The following is a 22,942-nucleotide window of genomic DNA, read 5'->3' on the forward strand; positions in this document are numbered from 1 at the left end:
TGAAACGTATAAAACAACTCTGAAGGAACATGGAAGAATATAATGAAGCTACAGTTCCATGCTAAATTTGAAGTATAATGCTATAGGAGTTCAAATGAGAGGGTCTGAAAGATAAGGTAGGGCTTTCTTGAGGAAGTGGGCTTTAAGCTGGCCTTTAAAGGACATGGTGGGAGGAGTTCCCTGGTGGTCTAGTGGTTAGGATTCGGCGCTTTCACTGCTGTGGTCCGGGTTCAATCCCTGGTTGGGGAAGTGAGATACTGCAAGCCGCAGCCAAAAAAAAGAAAAAAAATAGGACATAGTAAGATTTGAGCTGGCAGAGACTCTATCTGCTAGCTCCCCTTGAAGGCACAATAACTAGCCAAGAGCAAGGGCACAAGCGAGGCTGTGAAATACTCCTTCTCTCTAGCTATGAAGAAAGCACTAGGGGAATGGACAATAGCAGCTGCCAGGGGCTTGGTGGATTGGTAACTCCCACTTCCACCCTCATAGAGCTCAGAACCCAAGCCCTCTTCTCCCCACAAGGGCCAAGGGACCAGCCAACAGAAGAGCCTGCACCACAAGGTTAGAACTTACCAGGCTGCACAATAACAGTCACTTGAGCGGTGGCCTGCTGTCCTATTGTGTCAGTCACTGTGAGTTGGTAAGTATAGTCTCCTTCTTGCATGGCAGACAGCTGCAGGGTCGGTGTTCTAACACCCTGGGTATATAAATACAGACAAGTGGGCTCCCGGAATCACATCATACAAGAAGTCCTACTCTGGTCTAAATGGTTTACCCAGTTTTCTAAACCTAGGTTGGTAGTGGGCCATTACCTCCCAATTCAACATAATTACTGAATGCTCAATCAGACACTGTGGGACATCTTGTTAAAAGTTTCACCCTTCAAGGAAATAACCCTCTGACACAGCAACAGTTTCAAATAAAGTCAGAGCTCTCACAAGGTAGGCGAGTACAGGAAAATGTGCAGAGATAATCAAGATCCATTTCTATGACCCAAGCAGAAAGAAAACCATGAACATATAGAAAAATAACACAATTTACAAAACAATGTTCTTCGTACTGAAGCCACACAGCGTGATCCTAACAAAGCTGCCTCGATAAAACATGGCAGCAATGACTCAAGATGCTTTGTAATGCTGTGCGTGCCCTTACAGGTCTGTACAGATTCTGCAACAGAGGAGAAACCTAACCTAATACCTTGCAGACATTTTATTTGGCCTTAGGGTTCTTAAAAGTTGGAAAATTTCACATAGAAGTCTAGGTTTCTGTCTTGTCTTGAAAAGCTGGAGGACCTAGCAACACGGGGACGGTACTCCAGCGTGGCAACAACCAGCCTGACTGGAGGGCTGCTGACCCCTTTGGTCAGGGCTTACGCCCTCCGGTTTGCCACAGTCCCCATCCAGTTTTCTTCATTTACTTACGTTACCTGCCTGGTGACAGATCTAGTCTCTTCTTAAATATCTCCAGAGAGAAGATGCTCACCATCTAGTCAGGCAATCTCCTCCAATTTGTAATAGAGCTCACTGTGTTAGTTTCTGCACCCTTCAGCAGAAACTAACACATTTTAAAGCAACTATACTCCGATAAAAATTAATTAAAAAAAAAATTTGCACCCCTGTAGCTTCTAAAGAATTTGACTCCCTGAAATTATCCTAGAGCAGCTACCAGTCTTTTCCTCTAGTACTAAACATTTAAGATAAGGTTTTTGCTAATATGTTAACTAAAGGCCCCTTAATCTTTCTAGATTTTTTAAAAAATTCAAATGTTCTATTCACTAATCTGACTTTGGTTATTAAGATGGAGAAAAATAAGCCTTGGATGGGTGACCCAGTCCAGCAGCTCTAATTCCCTGGGCAAGAAAAGACAGAAACTATTCCCTCCTACCTGCATCTCCATCACTTTCCCTTTGCTGTTTGGGCTGAGTGACCACTCATAGCTGGTGATGCCATGATCATCAGTACTCTGATTCCCAAAGAGGGTGATGGAGTTTTGGGGCAGGGTGATCACTTGGTTGGGGCCTGCATTGGCCACAGGGGGGTAATCCACAGCCTTGTTCACTGTCAGGCTTGCAGTGGTAGAGTTGGTAGCTCCATCAGAGTCTACTACAGTCAAGCTATCAGGAAAGAGAGAGGAATGCAATCAGGGATGGTCTTAAAGAAAGAGGAATAAACATGGAAGAAATGAAAATCAAGGCTAAAAAATACCAATGTAGCAGGATTACCAATCGGTAACCAATTCTAACCCATTCTTTTTGGAAATTTAGAATAATACTAGAAGCTAACACTGACTGAGGGTTTACTGTGTGCCAGGCACTGTTCTAAGCACTTTATATCTCATTCAATCCTCACAACAGCTCTATAAAGTACTATCCCCATTTTACTCCTTATACATATGAGGAGACCGAGGCAAAAAGAGGTAAAGTAACTTGCCCAAGCTTGAAAGCTTGAAAATAGTGGAGTCAGGATCTAAATCTAGACAATATATCTCTAGCACCATTTCACTCTGCTGCCTGCATGTGTCTGTGGCTGGGACCTTTATAAATAAGCATTGTCTGATCTGGCCCACACAACAATCATATAGAATAGGTATCATCAACCTCACTATTACAGAAGCATTAGAGAGGTAAGAAACCTGCTGAGAGCTAAACAGTGAGCCAAGATGCAAGCCCAGTTCTCTGACTCCAAAGCCCAGAACCAAGTCTTAAGAAGCAATAATCCCTGGCCACTATTCCTATGGGGTTCAAAGACGCTACACTAAATAAAGCAAGCTCTGACTGCAGCAGGCTCTCCTCCCATCATCCTGTTTTGGCTGTGTACACAGCACAAGAATGGACTTCCTGGGCAGACAGCCTCTAGGATGGACCAGGAGGGCTAGCTCCAGTAAGATAGGAGCCTGAGATGGAAATGAATTCTCCTACGCAAGCATCCCACAGTTTGTGCCAGTGTGAAAAAGAATTTGCAAGAGAAAAAAAAATGTTCATTTGTAAGAGCAGGCTTCTACCTAAATGATGCCTTCCAGCTGAACAGCCTAAAGCTTCTCTTGCCACCTCAAAATGTGAGCATAAGCAAGCAAGGAGGTTTGGGCTGCTTCCATTTTGCTGACAGAAAGAGGAAAAGCATATAAAAGACATGTCGTTTGTTTAAATCTCACAACCAGGCACAGAAAGAGCCAGACATCTGTGGGGTTTTTATCCCACAATCTCACTTTTTACCTATGGTCTTAAGGGGACTTCTGATATTACAGCCTTTAGAAAAAGAACACAAAAAATCAGACACACAGACATGTGCAAATCAGCAAACATCTGAAAAAGAAAAATCCACAGAAGTTTTCCTCTCCTTCCAGTTTCTCTGTTTTCAGTTTTTTATTTTTTATTTTTTAACATGTCTTATTTGTCTCCTATTTCAGAACAAAAGCAAGTTATAGACAGATGGCAAAATGGCAGCTGCCCATTACGCTGACTTTCAACTTAGACAGTCCCTGGCTTGCACGCAAAAGTTCTGGAACCAAACAGCAGCTGACCACAGGGCTGGGGAAAGAGGCCACTGCCATGTAAAAGCAGGGGAGAGGAAAAGGTAAGTGGAATCAAACAGATTGGACCTTAATGCTAATCAAACCCAATCCCATCATTTCATGGACTGAGGCTTAGAAAAAAAGAACTGCACCCGATATCCCATTCACCCAAAACGCTCTAGGTTAACATTGTGGTTAAAAGCTCAGACTCTGGAATCATACAACCTGTGTGACCTTGGGCAAGTTACTTAACCTCTCTGTGACTATATTTCCTAATCTGTAAAATAAGAGCCATTATAATATCAGGTACAAGGGTTAAATGAGCTACTGCGTGCAAAGAGCTCAGAACAGTACTTAAAACAGTAAATGTTCAAGAAGCAGTAGCTATTATTGTTACTATTTCAAAACGGATCATCATCGCCCAGGCTAAATTCCATAAATGTTAAAATTCCTATATTAGAAATCCAAGGCGAAAACCAACTCACATTTCCATTTTAACTCAGTGAGAAGGCTCCTACCTTGTTGTAATGGCAGCTACCCTTCATTCACTTGAAGTCTTGAGACAATGAGAGGGCTGCTAAGTCAGAACTTGTATATTTATTTATATGGTAGGTGCTGTGCTAGGACATTCCTCGCTGCGTCTCTGGTAGTGTCTAAAACGTGATTAATCTCAGATCCAGTGGGGAAGACAGATACCCATGAACAAGCCGTTGCACCATGGCAGGCACCACATAGAGGCACTGAGTGCAACAGGGAAAGAGGAGGGACATACCCTCTCCTCTCTGGAGGGATCTCAGAGAGCCTCACAGAAAACTGAGGAGGTCCTTAAAGATAGGCGGAGCCCCAACAGATTGAGAAGGGCATTCAAGGAAGCATAAACAAAATATATATAGGCCAAGTCAAGGAGCAGAGTAGAATGAGTCCTGACTTGGGGATTAGAAAATCTGCATTTCAGCTCTAGCTGTGTGACCTCAGAGAAGTTAGTAAATACACCGAGCCTCATTTTTCTCAGATGTAAAATGAGGATGGTATAGTGTACATATGGTGTTTGCGTGACACGTACGAGTGCTTCGTAGCCTACAATGAATAATGCAAATATAAGGAGGATTACTCTAGGGTCAGCCTCACACTCATTAATCACAGTCTAGTATATCAACACTAGTTCCCAAAAGAACTGACTTTGAATCAAATTCTCTGAAAAGCCCCAACAGAGAAAGATGCTACAAATCATATTCAAATAAACCACTAAGTCAAAAGTAAAGATTTGGATATATCCTAAGTTGAGGAAGCATTTCCCAAAGGGGAGAGATGAGAGTAGATTCCTTCTAGATTTTTCCAGAGAAAAGGCAAAGGAAGATGGGCCCTTTCACTTAATGACAGAAATTCTAAAAAAAGGTTTGGATATATGCCAAATAAGGCTTTGAGAAGGATTAGCTGTGTGGATCCTGATCTATTATGCAAGGACCTTTGCCCTAAAAAGTTATCACTATTGTGACCACAGTTACAACATGGCTCAAAGAACCAGTAGAACCAAAGGCTATATTATCAGCCAACTCTACGGGGAATTTGACATCTGTCAGAGTGACTCCTATAAGAATGTAAAACCCACAAGGGGAAAAAAATGGCCTATGGTAAACTTGAAGGATCCAGATTTACCTGAAAGTGTAGTTCCCAGGAACGAGCTTACTTAGTTTTAATATGGCCGTATCTTCAGAAATCTTCTCTTCTCTCAGAGGTCCCTTAAGTTCTTCCCAATGGTACTGGACGATTTTATCATCATCCGTGCTTTCTTGAACATAAAGAAATATCAGTTACAGCATGAGAGCACTGGGTCTTAGCACTTATCCAGTTTACACAAACCAGGGCAACTACCCAGAGATTTGAGGCTAGGAAAACTTCATGAAATTACAGACTATCTCTCCAGAGTGTTTCTTCCCTCGGATTACTGGGTCATTCTGCCTCTCTATGAATATTCCACTGCGTAGTTTTCCAAGGACTCCAACACAGGCAACCTCTGGTTAAAACGTTACTGTATTAAGTATATGTATAAAAAAAGGAGAATCAAAAGGTCTTAAACACATGAAAAGATACTCAACCTCACTTAAAAAAGAAATGCAAATTTAAATTACACTTGAGATAGCATTTTTTTAACCTCTCAAATTGGTAAACACCAAAGTTTCACAACACATTATGTGGGTAAAAGTGTGGGGAAAGAGGCCCCCTCATAAGTCATAGTGGAAGCATAAATTGATACAACATCTATAAGGAGCAATTTGGGAAAATTTATCTTTGTCCCTGTAATTCCTCTTCTAAGAATTTAATCCTTCAGATATACTTGCACTTGTGTTGTGTATCTGTAGGACATTTAATAGTTGTGTTAAATGTCATGCTTACAAGATTATTCACGATAACGTTATTTGTAATAGCAAGTCAAAAATAATCTAAATGGTCATCAATAGAGATTGAAAACAAGTACATATTCATACAATGAAATCATATATTCATATCATGGAAGGCTATGTAATCATTAAAGGAAAAAAAGAATGAAGAAGTATTGCATGTATTAATTCAGAAAAATTCTCCAACATATAGAAACAAACACTGTACGTAACAGTGTGCGTAATGTGTGTCACAAGGACAGTATATGTATTTTCTCATATACGCATCAAATATCTCTGGAAAGATACATAAGATAATACCATTGGTTGTCTGGAGGAAAACTGGATAGTTGGGAGACCGGGAGGGTAGTGATTCTTTTCACTGTGTACCTTTACATATTATTCAACTTTGATCTAATCAAAAATATAAAATAAAATGGTACTAAGTGAACCCTTTCTGCCACTCTCACAAGTGTTTCTTCCTATTCTGCCTCTTCCTCTTGGCCTGCTACTCTTCTGTCCTCCTCTTCTGGCCAGAATCACCTACATGAAAGGTTTAACCCGCTAGAGATCCCTCTGCTAAAGCGGCAGCTGCCTCTGCCACAAGCCCCTGTTGTGCCAAGACACTCAGGGGTGACAGGGCCTTAACGGGCCTCCAGAGAGACCAAGCCAATGCTGGAGGGCGACAGGCCCAAAACCTCTTGCACACACAGAGCCAAGGCCCAGAAATCCTCTCATGTCACCCATCAGGTGACACTACTCTGAAGGGTGACATGTTAACAATGGGCCCAGGCAGGGGTGTGTGCTCCATTCTGTGAGTCTCTCCAGGAGAAGGCTGACGAGAATCTTGCTAGGCAGTGATGGCTGAGTGAGAGCTCTTTGTCAAGACTCTCAGTTACTTATCTTGTCATGATAGGAAGGAGCTTTGTTTCCATAGCTAAGGATGGCAACTCCAGGCAAGCGAATTTGAAAACCAGCAAGTTTCAACTAAAATAATGCTAAATACATGAATAATCCTACTTTCTTACCATCTCAGGGCAGAACTATTACTGCAGACAGGCCAACGGGGATTTTAAACAGGGCCTGTCTGGTTTTTACTTCCTAATCAATTGCTTCAGATGGTTGGTCTTCCCCTAACACGGCCAAGAAGACTGGCCTAAACAGTATGACAGTAAGACATAGCTGGCCCCAAACCTTCTACCAGTACACAGTGAAGGCTCTTCTAAAACATCATGCCTAGACAAGTACTCACGGCTGCCATCAATGACTGTAGAAGTGGTTGGCAGAGAGATCTCCTGGAACTGTGGTGACACAATGGCAACAGGAGGCCGATTCTTACGGGGCTCTGCAAGAACATGACCCACAGTAAATTGGAAGAGGGTCTTTATAAATTATAGGAGAAGCAGGCCATATCTGGGTGGAGCATAAGTCAGTTTCTATTACATAACTGAGAGCTGAGCATCACCAAATGGGAAAGTCACAAGATCAGGCTGCCATTCTAACCTAAGACACCTGGGAGTGTTAAAGCCTCTTCTAAACCTGATGACTGCTAAGGCCATGCCCTGCGCATTCTTTCAATGCTCATGTCCTATCTACTACATCAGAAGTACTATAGCAGCAACTGCCTGCTTTCAAGCAAGCTGAGCAGAGGTGGACAACAAACAAGCTTTGTGAACTAGGAATTGCCCAATACGTAAATATATTACAAAAAAAGAATGAGAATTTAAAACCCCTAAAATCAAATCTCCATCTCCTTGGGAATCCTGCAGAGGGAGCAGTGGAGACACGGCCAGGGCTGGGTAACATACCTGGTTTCACTGTCACATTCACATAGCCTTCCCCGTGGGCATTTTGACCATCTACAATCACTTTGAATTCATACAGGCCTGGAGTGAGCTGCAGAAGTGAGAGAAGATCTTTTAGACAACCACAAACAGCAGCAATTATATTTAAAATAACATATATATCTGAATTTTCCAATGCTGTTTCTTGAATTCTCCTCTTCTTGCACCATTTCCAAAATGGAGAAAGTAAACTAGCTGAAGATATGAAACAATTATAAACTAAAAAACCATAGCTTTTCATGTGAATCTCATTACTAGCTGACTCGGAACAACAGAAGGGATTTCAATATCTCTGTACTCCCATTTTCTTTTCAGAAGAACATTAAGGGTCCAACCATCCTACTTAACAGTTATGAAATTAAAACAATCATCTCTGCAAAGAAAAACATTTTGTAAAAACACCAAATAGCTCTCAAATATCTGAATATTTCCCCCTCCTGATTTCCACTAACTGTACGAACATAACATAAAAAAAAATCACCCACAATCCCATTGTCCTAACACCCCAATTAATCACATTTTTCTTATTTCCTTCTAATCTTTTACCACATCCAAAAAAAGAGCTATAAACAGTACATCTGTTCAACAAACATGTATTGAGAATCAATTATATGTGGTCATTGTCCTAGGCTTGGGGTTTGGAGAGGAATTAGATAAGGTCCCTACCTTTGAGGAGCTCATATTTCAGTGGTATTCAGGGCCTAGCTAAAATCACGATATATCAAACTTTTTATTATTCTTTCTTCCATTCATTTAGCATGAACACTTTCCCTATTAGAACAGTCTCTTAGTCATTTTAATTTTTTAAAATTAATTAATTTATTAATTAATTTAGTTTTGGCTGCATTGGGTCTTCGTTGCTGCACACAGGCTTTCTGTAGTTGCGGCGAGCGGGGGACACTCTTCGTTGCGGTGAGCAGGCTTCTCATTGTAGTGGCTTCTCTTGTTGCGGAGCACGGGCTCTAGGCACACGGGCTTCAGCAGTTGTGGCACACAGGCTCAGTAATTGTGGCTCACGGGCTCTAGAGCGCTGGCTCAGTAGTTGTGGCGCACGGGCTTAGCTGCTCCGTGGCATGTGGGATCTTCCCGGACCAGGGCTCGAACCCACGTCTCCTGCATTGGCAGGCAGATTCTTAACCACTGCGCTAACAGGGAAGTCCTTAAATAGTCATTTTAATGGATGCAGAAGAGTATATGAATAAATGTGCCATAATTCACATAAGCATTTCACATTGTTGGATATTTGGGTTGTTTCCAAAATTTTACTATTATAACTAATGCTGTGGTGAACATCTTTCAGCTAAAATGATTTTTTTCTTTCTTTTGAATTATCTCCTTTGGGTAAACACTAACTGAATGCATGGAGCATTTCTGACCACTTCCTTCTTCTTGTAATGCTCTCCTTCCTTGGCTTTCACTTCTAGGCCTACTCCTCATTTTCTTCCATTTCCTCTTCCTTCCATACCTTTAATGACAGTGTTCCCCAGGATTCCAATTGCAATCCGTTTATTACTTCACGCTACACACTCTCTGGATGTTTTCATCTATTCATGGCTTCAGTTGTCAACTATTTGACGCTGGTGCACAAATTTATCTCTCCAGCCCAGACTTGCATCCTGATCTCTAGCCCCTTACCCGCAACTACTTATTGGTCCCTCCACTCAAATGTTTCACAGGTACCTCAAACTCACTCTGTCCCAACATGAATTAATTATCTGCACACCTCTTCCAAACCTGCTCCTCTTTCTATGTTCCTCATTTCAGGAAATATCACCACAAATATACCAACATCCAATGAGGTGTCTAAGCCAAAAGGCTAAAATTATCCTGGACTTCTCTTCCTCAACACCTCCACCCAATTAATTGATCACCAAGTTGACCTCCATAATATTTCTCAAATCCACCCACTTCTCTCCATTCACACTGTCATCACCTTAGTTTTTAACCATTCATCATAGCACAGTTGTTAAGAGCATGGGCTTAGAGATGGAAAGTTCCAGTTCAAATCTACCATTTAATAGCTTTGCACACTTTGGCCAAACCACTTTGTTTTTCTAATTTTTAGTTTCGTCATTTGTAAAACAAATATTAATATTTACATCTTGGGGTTGTTAGGAAGATTAAATGAAATAACTGCATAAAATAATTAGCACTGTTTCTGGCACATGGCAAGAGCTCAATAGGTGGTTTTTAAGTTTTATTTTATTTATTTAGTTTTTTTTCACTCAGACTATTATCATCTCACACCTACATTTTTCAATAGATTCCTCCCTGGTCTCCCTAGTTTGAGTCTTATCTCCTCCAATCTGCAGTCAGGGTGATCCTTCTAAACTGAAAATCTGAACATGTCATTCTCCTGCTTAAAACCTTTCAAAGGCACCATATTCCCTCTGGATAAGAGTCAAAGGCCTCACTCTGGCACACACAAGGCTCTGTGCAATCTGGCACCTGCATCTCTCCAACTTACTTGTGCCACTGTTCCTCTCATACCATGGGGTCCAGTCAGGATGAACCACATAAAATTCCCTTTTTCCCACATTTCTCTCTATTATTTGGCCCAGTAGGCATATTGCTTCCTCTGCTTGGGGTATTACAACTCCACCCTTTACCCAGTAAGCCAGTCACCTTTCACGACCCAACTAGGCCAACTCTAAGAAATTTTACTCTAACTCCCCAGGGCTTCAATACCCCATGCACTGACCTAGTGTACTCCTGTTATAACTACCTGCTTCTGGTCAGTAGCACCTACTAGACTGTATTTTCCTTAAATGTTAATATTATGATTAATTCACTAGTAAATCCCCAATACCTGCCACATAACTAGTATACAATGAACAGCTGTTGAAAGAAAGAGAGGAAAGAAAGGAAGGAAGGACGGACAGAAGGAAGGAAGGAAGGAAGAAAGAAAGAAAGAAGGAAGGAAGGAAAAAGAAATTGCTTGGCCAAAGAATATGAACATTTTTATGGCTCTTAATAACTACACTGAATCCTAAAAAAAGACTGAGCCAATTTACACAGTCATGTGGCCACAAATAACCTAGCTTATCTCCCAAATTCTGAAATCCTTATGTTACCCTTAAAAGCTGTTTAGTGTGTATTTTCAGCTATCACCACTATGCTTATACAATATTCTCACCATAAATGAAAATTTGAGAATCACACACTAACAAATACTGGATGTCAGCCAGCCAGACTTTTGGAGGATTTGCTTCTGAAAGACTGTTCCTAAGTTAAGTGTGGACAGAAAATTCTCTATTATACATGTTAGAAAATGGTCAACACCTCTACCCCATCCCTGCAAATGAGAGGAGGCAAATTCACCTTGGATAGTTTGAGGATCTGGGAATGTTTCCCTTCCATTTCTCCACTGTAGTCTTTAGGATGAGTAATCAGTTGCCAGTCGTAGGTGTAGGTTTCTCCTATAGAAGGGCAGTTACAAAAATCATGAAAACACACACCTACACACAAAGAGGGCAACCACATAGCCTGCGAATAACAAAATTTTTCTAAATCTTGACAAGACCTTAGTTTTCAAGATTTCACCCCAAAGCCAAAGGGAAAACAAACATTCTGTTGAAAGAAAAGGTGGATTCTGCTGACTCAACTACAGTTAGGGCTTCTTCCACTCTCTCCCAGCAATGCTCATTCCTGCCCCATACCCATGCTGCTTTCGGCCAATCCTCCCCAAAATACCAGGTTGCTCATGGTATGGCATCCCAGTGAAAATACATGCCCTACCAACCACTACGGATGAACTCATTGGGAATAAAGGCCATTTTCTTGCAAAACTTCTTTTGCAACAAAGAACAGCAATGACTTTTAAATAACATGGTTCAAAAATACCTTTTTAAAGAGTGCTAGGCTTCCCTGGTGGCGCAGTGGTTGAGAATCTGCCTGCCAATGCAGGGGACACGGGTTCAAGCCCTGGTCTGGGAAGATCCCACATGCCACGGAGCAACTGGGCCCATGAGCCACAATTACTGAGCCTGCGCGTCTGGAGCCTGTGCTCCGCAACAAGAGAGGCCACGATGGTGAGAGGCCCGCGCACCACGATGAAGAGTGGTCCCCACTTGCCGCAACTAGAGAAGGCCCTCGCACAGAAACGAAGACCCAACACAGCCATAAATAAATAAATAAATAAACAAAAGAACGTGAATTTCTTTAAATAAATAAATAAATAAATAAATAAATAAAGAGTGCTAACAATGCTCGTCTCACTGAGGTCATCACACCCTGGTGAGTTAAAAGAGCCACTTCATTCCTGCTGAGCTAAGTAACACACTGCGGAAGGTGGTAAGGGATGGCCCATTTAAAACAGGCCCCACTGAAATTAATTAAGATCAAATGAAGCATTAAATGGTCCTCATTTGTAGCTCAGACTGTATGACTGGGTAGGGTGAGGATAGAATCCTGTTATCTAAATGGAATCCCTACCCAGTTAAAGTGGTCTTAAATATTTTTTGGAACAAGATGCATTTATGGCTAGGAAAGGGTGGGATTTGGTAGGAAGGTTTCATTTAATTTACTACCCAAAAAGGGAAAAATAAAAGGCAAAAAAAAAGAAGTCTCAAATGCTTACAGAGAACTGGTCATCTTTTTCTTACTTCATGAGTTCAAAAGTTAAAGTTAACACACAGAACTTAACTCCAAACAGTCTTAAGACTAGATTTTACTTTATAAGCCTGAGATACAAGATCTATTACTCTTCCTTCCTCCAGAGAATACTAGCTTTGTTTTGGCCAGTTGTCAGCCCCAGGCAGCTCTCATAAATGTATACGTAGAAGTTAGGTTAGGTGAGGAGCAGGAAAGAAGAAGTAGAAGTAGGACTGGTGCTAAGAGATGACATTTCTTGAACTGTAGTTAGAAATTTTTTTTCCCACACAGAAAACAGACTCACACTAGCTTGGGAATTGACAATTTTATAACATCTAAGGCTAGCAACACAAATTTCAACAAATGACAATACTCTTAGAACAGAAAAGCTCAGGGGACGAATTATGCCTTACAGACAGGAATTTGCCCAAGGGTAGGAACAACTGAGTATAAGTCTGTTAGACAGAATGCTGGTTTTAATGATTTAGGGCAGTGGTTTTCAAATCATGCCTCTGAACCCTAGAGGGATCCTGAGAGGTGCTGCAGGAGCTGCCATAGGAGATGAGAGGGATGAAGAACAAGCAGAGCTGGTCCTGCCTCATCGTCCCCAACCTTTCAAAGTTTGAAACCATCCATCTCATGTATCTGATTAAGACTGAAGAAACTGGGGAGCGGAGAGTTGCAAGAATCTGTTTTTGAACTGATGTGTTTTGGAATACTGATATACAAGGTGATATCAACTCACAGAAATGTATATGCAGATAGGGGTTAGAAAAGAAAATACAGTAGAGCCAGGATATCTTTCACAAAAGAGTGGAAGCAACTGCAGCTCAAAGCAGTTCTTTCTTTACCTGCATCTTCAAAGGCCACCAAATCCATTCACCTTAACTTAGCCCCAGAGGAGGAAAGGAATATGTTTCTCTATAGGAAGGTGGAATGAACTGATAAGGAAAACTCAATGTGAGGGCAGAAATAAAGAACAGAGAGGGCATTTAGGTTCTGGAAAAGTACTTTTTGCATAAATACACTATTCGGTACTAGGCCCAGAAAGTAGGGATATTGTGTTGGAAACATGTGTACCTAAAATGGAAGGACCCCATCCTGAATACAGTAAGGCATTTTGCTTAACTAGCCTTACAATGAGCTACTTGACTAACCTTATAATGAGAGTTAACACAAAGCCAATGCAATCATTTTCCATCAACATATGCTTCACTTCATGTCACAGATAATCTTAAGAGAATATGTGTTTATAAGTCAAACTTTGTTATATTAACATGTACTTCAAAGGTTAAAGGGATGCGCATATTACAAAAGTTTTCTTAAGTAATAAATTAATCATCCCCTAATTTATATATTTTATAAATTTGAATATTGTATATTACATTGGGCTTGTCTTTATTTTTACGTGACAAATCTATTAGTAGTAGTCTTGAATAACTTCTCTACAAGTTCTGTATCTGCTACTTACTAGTTGTTTGGCCAAAATAAACAGGTTAACCTGAGTCTCAGTTTTAAATGGGCATGATAAAATCAACATTTAATGAGCATCAGCTATGTGCTAGGCACTGAGGTATATAGGTACGTTATATACCATTTCATTTTGCCCTTAAAGTAACCTTATGAAGTAGGGATTATTATCCTCATTTTACTGAGAAAGAAATGGAAACTTAGAGAAGTTAAATAATTTGCTTAAAATCATTCAGCTAGGGCTTCCCTGGTGGCACAGTGGTTGGGGGTCTGCCTGCCAGTGCAGGGGACACGGGTTCGAGCCCTGGTCTGGGAAGATCCCACGTGCCGCGGAGCAACTGGGCCCGTGAGCCACAATTGCTGAGCCTGCGCGTCTGGAGCCTGTGCTCCGCAACAAGACAGGCCGCGATAGTGAGAGGCCCGCGCACCGCGATGAAGGGTGGCCCCCGCTTGCTGCAACTGGAGAAAGCCCTCGCTCAGAAACGAAGACCCAACACAGCCATAAATAAATAAATAATTAATTTAAAAAAAAAATCATTCAGCTAATGACTTGGCTGAGCTCAGATTTGAACCCAGCCTTGACATCAAAGCCCATGATCTAAAACATTATATTGCCTCTCATATCACATAAATATTTGTGCATGTTCAAGCTATATCTTATTCTCATAAGACTTTTACAGAGAGTAAATGTATGTAGATTCCATTATGAATTAAAACATTACACAAATATAAGTGGATGTTTTACCTGCATCTGGCTCTTGGAGAACATATGCATTTAACTGAACTTCATTCTTAGGCAAGGTAATCTGGACACTGTTTCCAGCAGATACCACCAGTTCCTTTATAACTGGAAACGAAGAAAATACACAAGAGATAAGAAATTAGATCCAGACTATCTCAATTCTCTCCTTCCTTTTGTGGCCAAATTTCTTCTATAAACAATATTCAGCTACTGCCTTCATTTCCTCATTATTTACCCACTCTCTAATCCCCTGAAACGTGACTGTGCCCCCACTTTTCCACCGAAAAGGATCCTTAGAGGTCATCAACAAACTGCTCCTTAGCAAATCTAATAGCTGTTTCTCAACCCTCATCCTTCACCTCTGTGGTATCTAATACTGCTGACTGCCTCCATCTTAAAACTCGTGGTTATCATGACACAATATTATTCCACTTTCTTCCTTTCTCTCTGGGTTTTTCTCCACTGTATTTTAACTATGATCTTTCCCTAAGCCCTCTTTATATAGTACTTTCCACAAAATTCAATAAACAGAGTTCAACTCTGTTTCAAGGATCATCTTTATGCTGATACATAACTTTCTAGTAAAATACATATATAAAGTTCCTAGAGGAAAAGGCAAGTGTTGGCCGCAAGGCCAGCCTTAATTTTCTTTCCATTTCAATTGATACAGCCATAGACTTAGATAATTCCAAGAATCTTAACTGGTCTTCCCTCTGCTAGCTCTCCCCATTCTAATCTATTCTGTCTCCCTAAAACACCCATCACCATGAATTTTTCTAAAATACTCACCCACCATGATACTCTCCTACTTAAGACCCCCACTCCCACACCATGTTTCAGTCCAAATTCCCAACCTGGCATCAGAGATCCATCATCATCTGATCACATCATCTCACCCTTCCACCCGATTCTGCCTCTAGTTATACTCATTTTCCCTCTTGTGCTCCAGAGAAGTCTACTCTTGGGGACTTTGCTAAAGCTTTTTTCTTCAGTTGGGGTGTGTGCTTACTTTATTATAAATACAGTACTTTGTTTCTAGCTTAAAACCCAGGCTTCTCTCCAAAAAATCTTCCCAGACCATTTCAGTTCGAACTGATCTACTTCCTGAACTACTCTAGCATTTCTGGAACATCCATATCAGCTAATAGCTAGATACTATATTTCTGCTTTTCACCAGCTATTCCATACATGTCAAAGTTTCTCAACTACGGCACGACCCATTCTTTGGACCAATTCTCTGGACCACGACATTTTGGACCAATTCTTTGTGTGTGTTGGGGTTGGGATGGGGGGAGATTGTCCTGTGCACTGTAAGATGTTTAGTAGTATCCCTAGTCTCTACCCACTAGATGTCAGTAGCACCCCTCCTCCACGGTTGTAACAACGAAAAATGTTTACAGGAAGTTGAGAACCACTGATTATATAAATCTTATTTCTCTAAAAATAATTGTTCACTAGGTATGAGACCTAGGAACTAGAGAGCTTAAAGCAAACAACTGGCTGGTTCACCCATATTCCAAGACTGGAAGGTGAAAAGGGTTTCCTAGACAAATATGAAATTTGAGATTTATCTGTCTGCTTGGGAACACTGCACTTGGGGAGAAATGAAACCATCCATTATGGAAGCTTCAGCATTTAGACACTCCAGGAGGTGGAATAAGAATTTCTGCAGTAACTTTCAAAAAAAAGAAAAAAGAAAGAAACCACTATACTTAGAGAAAGTATAATGGTCAAAAATACAGCGCAGGCCTTCCCTGGTGGCGCAGTGGTTAAGAATCCGCCTGCCAATGCAGGGGACACGGGTTTGAGCCCTGGTCCGGGAAGATCCCACATGCTGCGGAGCAACTAAGCCCATGCGCCACAACTACTGAGCCTGAGCTCTAGAGCCCGCGAGCCACAACAACTGAGCCTGCATGCCACAACTACTGAAGCCTGCATGCCTAGAGCCTGTGCTCTGCAACGAGAAGCCACCGCAATGAGAAGCCTGCACACCACAACGAAGAGTAGCCCCCACTCACCACAACTAGAGAAAGCCCGCATGCAGCAACAAAGACCCAACGCAGCCAAAAATAAATAAATAAATTTATATATAAAAAAAAAAATACAGCGCAGCCCAAAACTTTCACAATTACACCAAAAATTACAACCATTCTGCCTGAATACAAAAATTACTTTAGTGCCTCAGGATTGAAACACTAAAATTTTATGTTATATTACCACTGAAGGAAACCTTAGGAAATTAAAAATTGGCAAAAATTCATTTTCACTGGCTTTGCTTCACCCTGTTGACTTTTTCAGGGGATAAAGATCAACTTAGTTCCCTTGATTAAGCATTTCCTCCTAATGCCTTAGAACGGAACTTATGAAGCAGACTTGTTGTTGAGGCAACACTGTATAAATCTCCTTCCTATGAGTTGCTTTAAAAACAAAGATGCAGAATTCCCTGGCAGTCCAGTGGTTAGGACTTGGTGCTTTCATTGCTGTGGCCCCAGTTTGATCCCCGGTCAAGGAACTAAGATCCCATAAGCCGCATGGCACAGCCTAAATAAATAAATAAATAAATATTTAAAAAATAAAAATAAAGATGCTATCGAAATCACAGACAGAAATATCTGACCCACAATCACCCATTCAGAAGGCAAACAGTTATACAGATCCGACTCTTTCTTCCCAGTGGCCTCTGCTTGCTTGGCTCCTTGAACATTACTTAATTGAATCTAGGCACAGTGGAATTTGGCTCTCGAAAGAGCCTCAAAATACCCATAGGCTGGAGCTTATTGAAAAAAGGATTGAGAGACCAAGTCCTATGATTACAGGGACATTAACAGGATTATTATTTTTTTAACCTACAGTATTTAAAAGTCATGCCTCCCTCCTTTCTTTCCACGAAAAGGGAACACTTTGATCAAAATCTCTATTTACCCGTCCTCTCTCCAAGGACAGAAGAAAAGGGCCTCACCTGGGTATGGTGCTGAGGTGCTCTGGAAAGAGGCCTGGGGGGTAGAGGTGGCATAACTGTAGGAAGGAGCCACTGGCAGAGGGGTAGCAATTGAGATTTTCCCAGGGATTTTTACTTGCTGAATGGTAGGAGTAGCACCCGGGTCCTCTGATGCCTCAGGTTGAACTGGTACACTTGACCAACCAGGAATCTTCGCAGTCAGATCTGTGGTTAAGGGATTAGAAATTGTATCTGTGTTGTGGACCTAGAGAAATGCAAAAATTCATTTGAATAGGCAAAAGTTATACAGCCAGTTTTTTAGGTCATGTCTCATGAAATAACTGCATGTTAAATTTTTTTTTTGAAAAATGTAAAACTGTCAAAAATATTAAAGAAGCTAATCTTACCACCCAAAATGGTGTTAAAATGTTGATATAAATCTTCCCAGTATTTTTTTTCTACACGAAGAGTTTTGCTTAAAACAAAGTAGTAATAATTACACTATGTATACTTTTACCTTCTTTTCTCACTTAATATTTATATTCAATCTTTCTACAAATATGTATTAAGCACCTATTACAAAACAGGCCTGTGGATCCAAAATATAATTAAAACATAATCAACAAGTACATAATCTAGTGGGGAAAAAAGGACTAGAAACATAATAAGCCAAAATGGTAAATATACCTATAAGAGCTATGACTGAACCAAAGAAACTTCGGAGTACTTCTCTTTCTTGGAGAGAGGAAGCATGTGAAGAAGGATGGTTTAAATAAATAAATCAAGACCTTCTGGAGGTGGAGAGTCCTGAGATGCATTTTAAAGGGTAAACTAGGGGAGAGGCTGAGGGGAGAGATGAGTATAAGCACAAGAAATGAGATTAACATGGCTAGTGTTGGGAAATGAGAGTCATAAGCAAAGTGAGAGGCAGGGAGTAATAGAAGATGAGCTGGAAAGACAGTGAGGGGTCAGACTAAAGAAGACATTAGATGCTACTTTAAGAAGCCAGATGATGATGACAATTAAAGAGTTATATACAGGGAAGTGACAAGGTAGGTCAGGTTTTTGTTTTAAATGAATTATTCAGGTTGCTGCACAGTGTATGGGTTTGAAGAAGTAAGACAACAGCAGGAATACCCCTTAGGAGGTTACTGCATTCATCCAAATGAGAAATGATGAGTGGTTAAACAGGGTGGTTGTATGGATTTTTAAAAATCAACTAATTGAAGTGTAATACACAAAATAAACTGCACACATTTAAAGTGTATAGGTCAATGAGTTTTGACAACTGTATACACCCATGTAACCACAATCAAGAGAGAGAACATTTCTATCAGCCACAAAAATTGGTTCATGCCACAGACTAATTTCCAATAATGAAATTATTAAATCAGTAATTAAAAAAACTCCCAATGAACAAAAGTCCAGGACCAGACAGCTTCACAGGTGAATTCTACAAAACACTTAAAGAAGAAGTAACACGTATCCTTCTCAAAATATTCCCAAAAATTGAAGAGAAAGGAACACTTTTGAACTCATTCTACAAGGCCAGTGTCACCCTGATACCAAAAACAGACAAAGCCACCACACAAAAAAAGAAAATTACAGACCAATATCACTGATGAACATAGATGCAAAAATTCTCAACAAAATACTAGTGTACCAAATTCAACATTACATGAAAAGGATCATACACCATGAGCAAGTGGGATTTATCTCAGCAATGCAAAGATGATTCAATATCCACAAATCAATCAATGTGATATACCACATTAACAAACTGAAGAATAAAAATCATATGATCATCTCAATAGATGCAGAAAAAGGTTCTGACAAAAATTCAACATCCATTTATGATAAAAACTCTCTAAAACTGGCTATAGACAGAACATACCTCAACATAATAAAGGCCATATATAACAAACCCACAGCCAACATCATACTCAACAAAAGACAAGGGTGCCCACTCACACTACTTTTATTCAACATAGCATTGGAAGTCCTAGCCACAGCAATCTGACAACAAAAGGAAATCAAAGGAATCCAAACTGGAAAAGAAGAAGTAAAACTGTCACTGTTTGCAGATGATATGACACTATACATAGAAAATCCTAAAGACGCTACCAAAAAACTATTAGAACTAATAAATGAATTCAATAAATTTACAGGATGCAAAATTAATACAGAGAAATCTGGTGCATTTCTATACACTCATAATGATCTATCAGAAAGATAAATTAAGAAAACAATCTCATTTACAAGTGCATCAAAAATAATGTAATACCTAGGAATAAATCTAAACGAAGAAGTAAAAGACTTATACTCTGAAAACTGTAAGACATTGATGAAAGGGAAAAGGGAGCCCTCGTACACTGTTGGTGGGAAGGTAAACTGGGGCCACCACTGTATAAAACAGTATGGAGGTTTCTCAAAGAACTAAAAATAGAACTTCCATACCCAGCAATTCCACTCCTGGGTATATATCCATAAAAACAAAAACAAGGGGCTTCCCTGGTGGCGCAGTGGTTGAGAATCTGCCTGCTAATGCAGGGGACACGGGTTCGAGCCCTGGTCTGGGAAGATCCCACATGCCGCAGAGCAACTAGGCCCGTGAGCCACAATTACTGAGCCTACGCTCCACAACAAGAGAGGCCGTGATAGTGAGAGGCCCGCGCACCGCGATGAAGAGTGGCCCCTGCTTGCCGCAACTAGGGAAAGCCCTCGCACAGAAACGAAGACCCAACTCAGCCATAAATAAATAAAAACAAAACAAAACAAAACAAAAAACAAATTCGAAATGTTCAATGCAGCATTATTTGCAATGGCCAAGACATGGAAGCAACCTAAGTGTCCATCAACAGACGAACAGATAAAGAAGATGCGGTATATATATACAATGGAATACTACTCAGCCATAAAAAAGAATGAAATTTTGCCATCTGCAATAACATGGATAGACTTGGAGGGTATTATGCTAAGTGAAATAAGTCAGACAGAGAAAGGCAAATATTGTATGATATCACTTATACGTTTATGTGGAATCTAAAAAATAAAACAAACTAGTGAATATAACAAAAAATAAAGTCTCATAGATATAGAGAACAAACTAGTGGTTACCAGTGGGGAGAGGGAATGGGGGAGGAGCAAGATAGGGGTAGGGGATAAAGAGGTTCAAAATTCTATGTATTCTATGTATAAAATAAATAAGCTACAAGGATATATTGTACAACACAGGGAATATAGCCAATATTTTATAATAACTATAAATGGAGTATAACCTTTAAAAATTGTGAATCACCTGAAACTTATACAATACTGTACATCAACTATACCTCAATAATAAATAAATACATAAATAAATATTATGAGGATAAAAAAAAGACATTGATAGGAATTCCCTGGCAGTCTAGTGGTTAAGACTCTGCACTTCCAGTGCAGGGGGCGTGGGTTCGATCCCTGATCAGGCAACTAAGATCCCACATGCAGCACGGTGTGGCCAAAAAAAAAAAAAAAAAGACATTGATGAAAGAAACTGAAGATGACAAACAAATGTAAAGATATCCCATGCTCATGGACTGGAAGAATTAATATTGTTAAAATAGCCATACTACCCAGAACAATCTACAGATTCAATGCAATCCTTATCAAAAACAGAACAAAACAAAAAACATTCATTTTTCACAGAACTAGAACAAATAATTCTAGTATTTGTACAGAAACACAAAGACCCTGGATAGCCAAAGCAATCTTGAGAAAGAAGAACAAAGCTGGAGGTATCATGCTCCCTGACTTAAAACTATACTACAAAGCTACAATAATCAAAACAATATGGTACTGGTACAAAAACAGATACACAGATCAATGGAACAGAACAGAGAGCCCAGAAATAAACCCATGCTTATATGATCAATTAATCTACAACAAAGGAGGCAAGAATATACAATGGGGAAAAGACAGCCTTTTCAATAAATGGTGTTGGGAGAACTGGACAGCTAAACACGAAAGAATGAAACTGGACTACTTAATCACACCACATATAAAATTAAACTCAAAACAGATTAAAGACTTAAATGTAATACCTGAAACCATAAAACTCCCTGAAGAAAACACAGGCGGTCAGCTATTTGACCTCAGTCTTTTTTTTCTTTAATTGGGGTATAGTTGGTTTACAATGTTGTGTAAGTTTCTGCTGTACAACAAAGTGAATCAGCTATATGTATATGTATGTGTATATATATATATATATATCTCCTCCCTCTTGGACTTCCCTCCCACCCCCCCCATCCCACTCATCTAGGTCACCACAGAGCACCGAGCTGAGCTCCCTGTGCTATACAGCAGGTTCCACTAGCTATCTATTTTACACATGGTAGTGTATATATTGACATCGGTCTTAACATAATATTGATTTTTTTTGGATATGTCTCCTCAGGCAAGGGAAACAAAAGCAAAAATAAACAAATGGGACGACATCAAACTAAAAAGCTTTTGCACAGTAAAGGAAACCATCAACAAAATGAAAAGGCAGCCTACTGAATGAAAGAACATATTTGCAAGTGATATATCTGATAAGGGGTTTAATACCCAAAATATACAAAGAACTCATACAACTCAACATAGAAAAAAAATCCAATTAAAAAATGTACAGAGGACCTGAATAGACATTTTTTCCAAAAAAGACATACAGATGGCCAACAGACACATGAAAAGAGGCTCAACATCACTAATCATCAGAGAAATGCAAATCAAACTGCAATGAGATACCACCTCACAACTGTCAGAATGGCTATCATCAAAAAGACAACAAATAGCAGGTGTTGGTGAGGATGTGAAGAAAAGAGAATCCTTGTGCACTGCTGACGGAATTGTAAATTGGTGCAGCCCTTATGAAAACCAGTATGGAGGTTCCTCAAAAAATTGAAAATAGAACTGCCATATAATCCAGCAATTTCATTTCTGTGTATTTACCCAAAGAAAATAAAAACACTAATTTGTGCCAACAAACACATGAAAGGATGCTCAACATCACTAATCATTAGAGAAATGCAAATCAAAACTGTAATGATGTATCACCTCACACCAGTCAGAATGGCCATCATCAAAAAATCTACAAACAATAAATGCTGGAGAGGGTGTGGAGAAAAGGGAACCCTCTTGCACTCTCGGTGGGAATGTAAATCAATACAGCCACTATGGAGAACAGTATGGAGGTTCCTTAAAAAACTAAAAATAGAACTACCATACAACCCAGCAATCCCACTACTGGGCATATACCCTGAGAAAACCATAATTCAAGAAGAGTCATGTACCACAATGTTCATTGCAGCTCTATTTAGAATAGCCAGGACATGGAAGCAACCTAAGTATCCATCAACAGATGAATGGATAAAGAAGATGTGGCACATATATACAATGGAATATTACTCACATAAAAAGAAACGAAATTGAGTTATTTGTAGTGAGATGG

At 40.0% G+C, this 22,942-nt stretch overlaps 1 protein-coding gene across 10 annotated transcripts in view; it reads right to left on the minus strand.

Annotated features, from left to right (window-relative positions):
- Nucleotides 1–22,942, minus strand: part of KIAA0319L (KIAA0319 like) — a 120,445-nt gene that overhangs the window by 23,758 nt on the left and 73,745 nt on the right. For 9 of the 10 annotated variants that reach the window (XR_005019183.1, XR_005019182.1, XM_036845588.1 and 6 more), the window contains exons 4-11: nt 17,497–17,740; nt 14,541–14,642; nt 11,054–11,151; nt 7,697–7,784; nt 7,141–7,233; nt 5,167–5,299; nt 1,885–2,113; nt 574–697 (exon numbers count right to left, since the gene is read on the minus strand). Coding sequence is in view for 8 of the 10 variants with exons in the window: in XM_036845588.1 (XP_036701483.1) it covers nt 574–697; nt 1,885–2,113; nt 5,167–5,299; nt 7,141–7,233; nt 7,697–7,784; nt 11,054–11,151; nt 14,541–14,642; nt 17,497–17,740 (1,111 nt within the window). In the remaining 2 variants the exon portion in view is untranslated. The remainder of the gene's footprint in view (nt 1–573; nt 698–1,884; nt 2,114–5,166; nt 5,300–7,140; nt 7,234–7,696; nt 7,785–11,053; nt 11,152–14,540; nt 14,643–17,496; nt 17,741–22,942) is intronic. The other variant, XM_036845573.1, reaches the window with a different exon arrangement.

Source organism: Balaenoptera musculus, chromosome 1 (assembly GCF_009873245.2).
Source record: "Balaenoptera musculus isolate JJ_BM4_2016_0621 chromosome 1, mBalMus1.pri.v3, whole genome shotgun sequence".
Classification (NCBI taxonomy): Eukaryota; Metazoa; Chordata; class Mammalia; order Artiodactyla; family Balaenopteridae; genus Balaenoptera; species Balaenoptera musculus.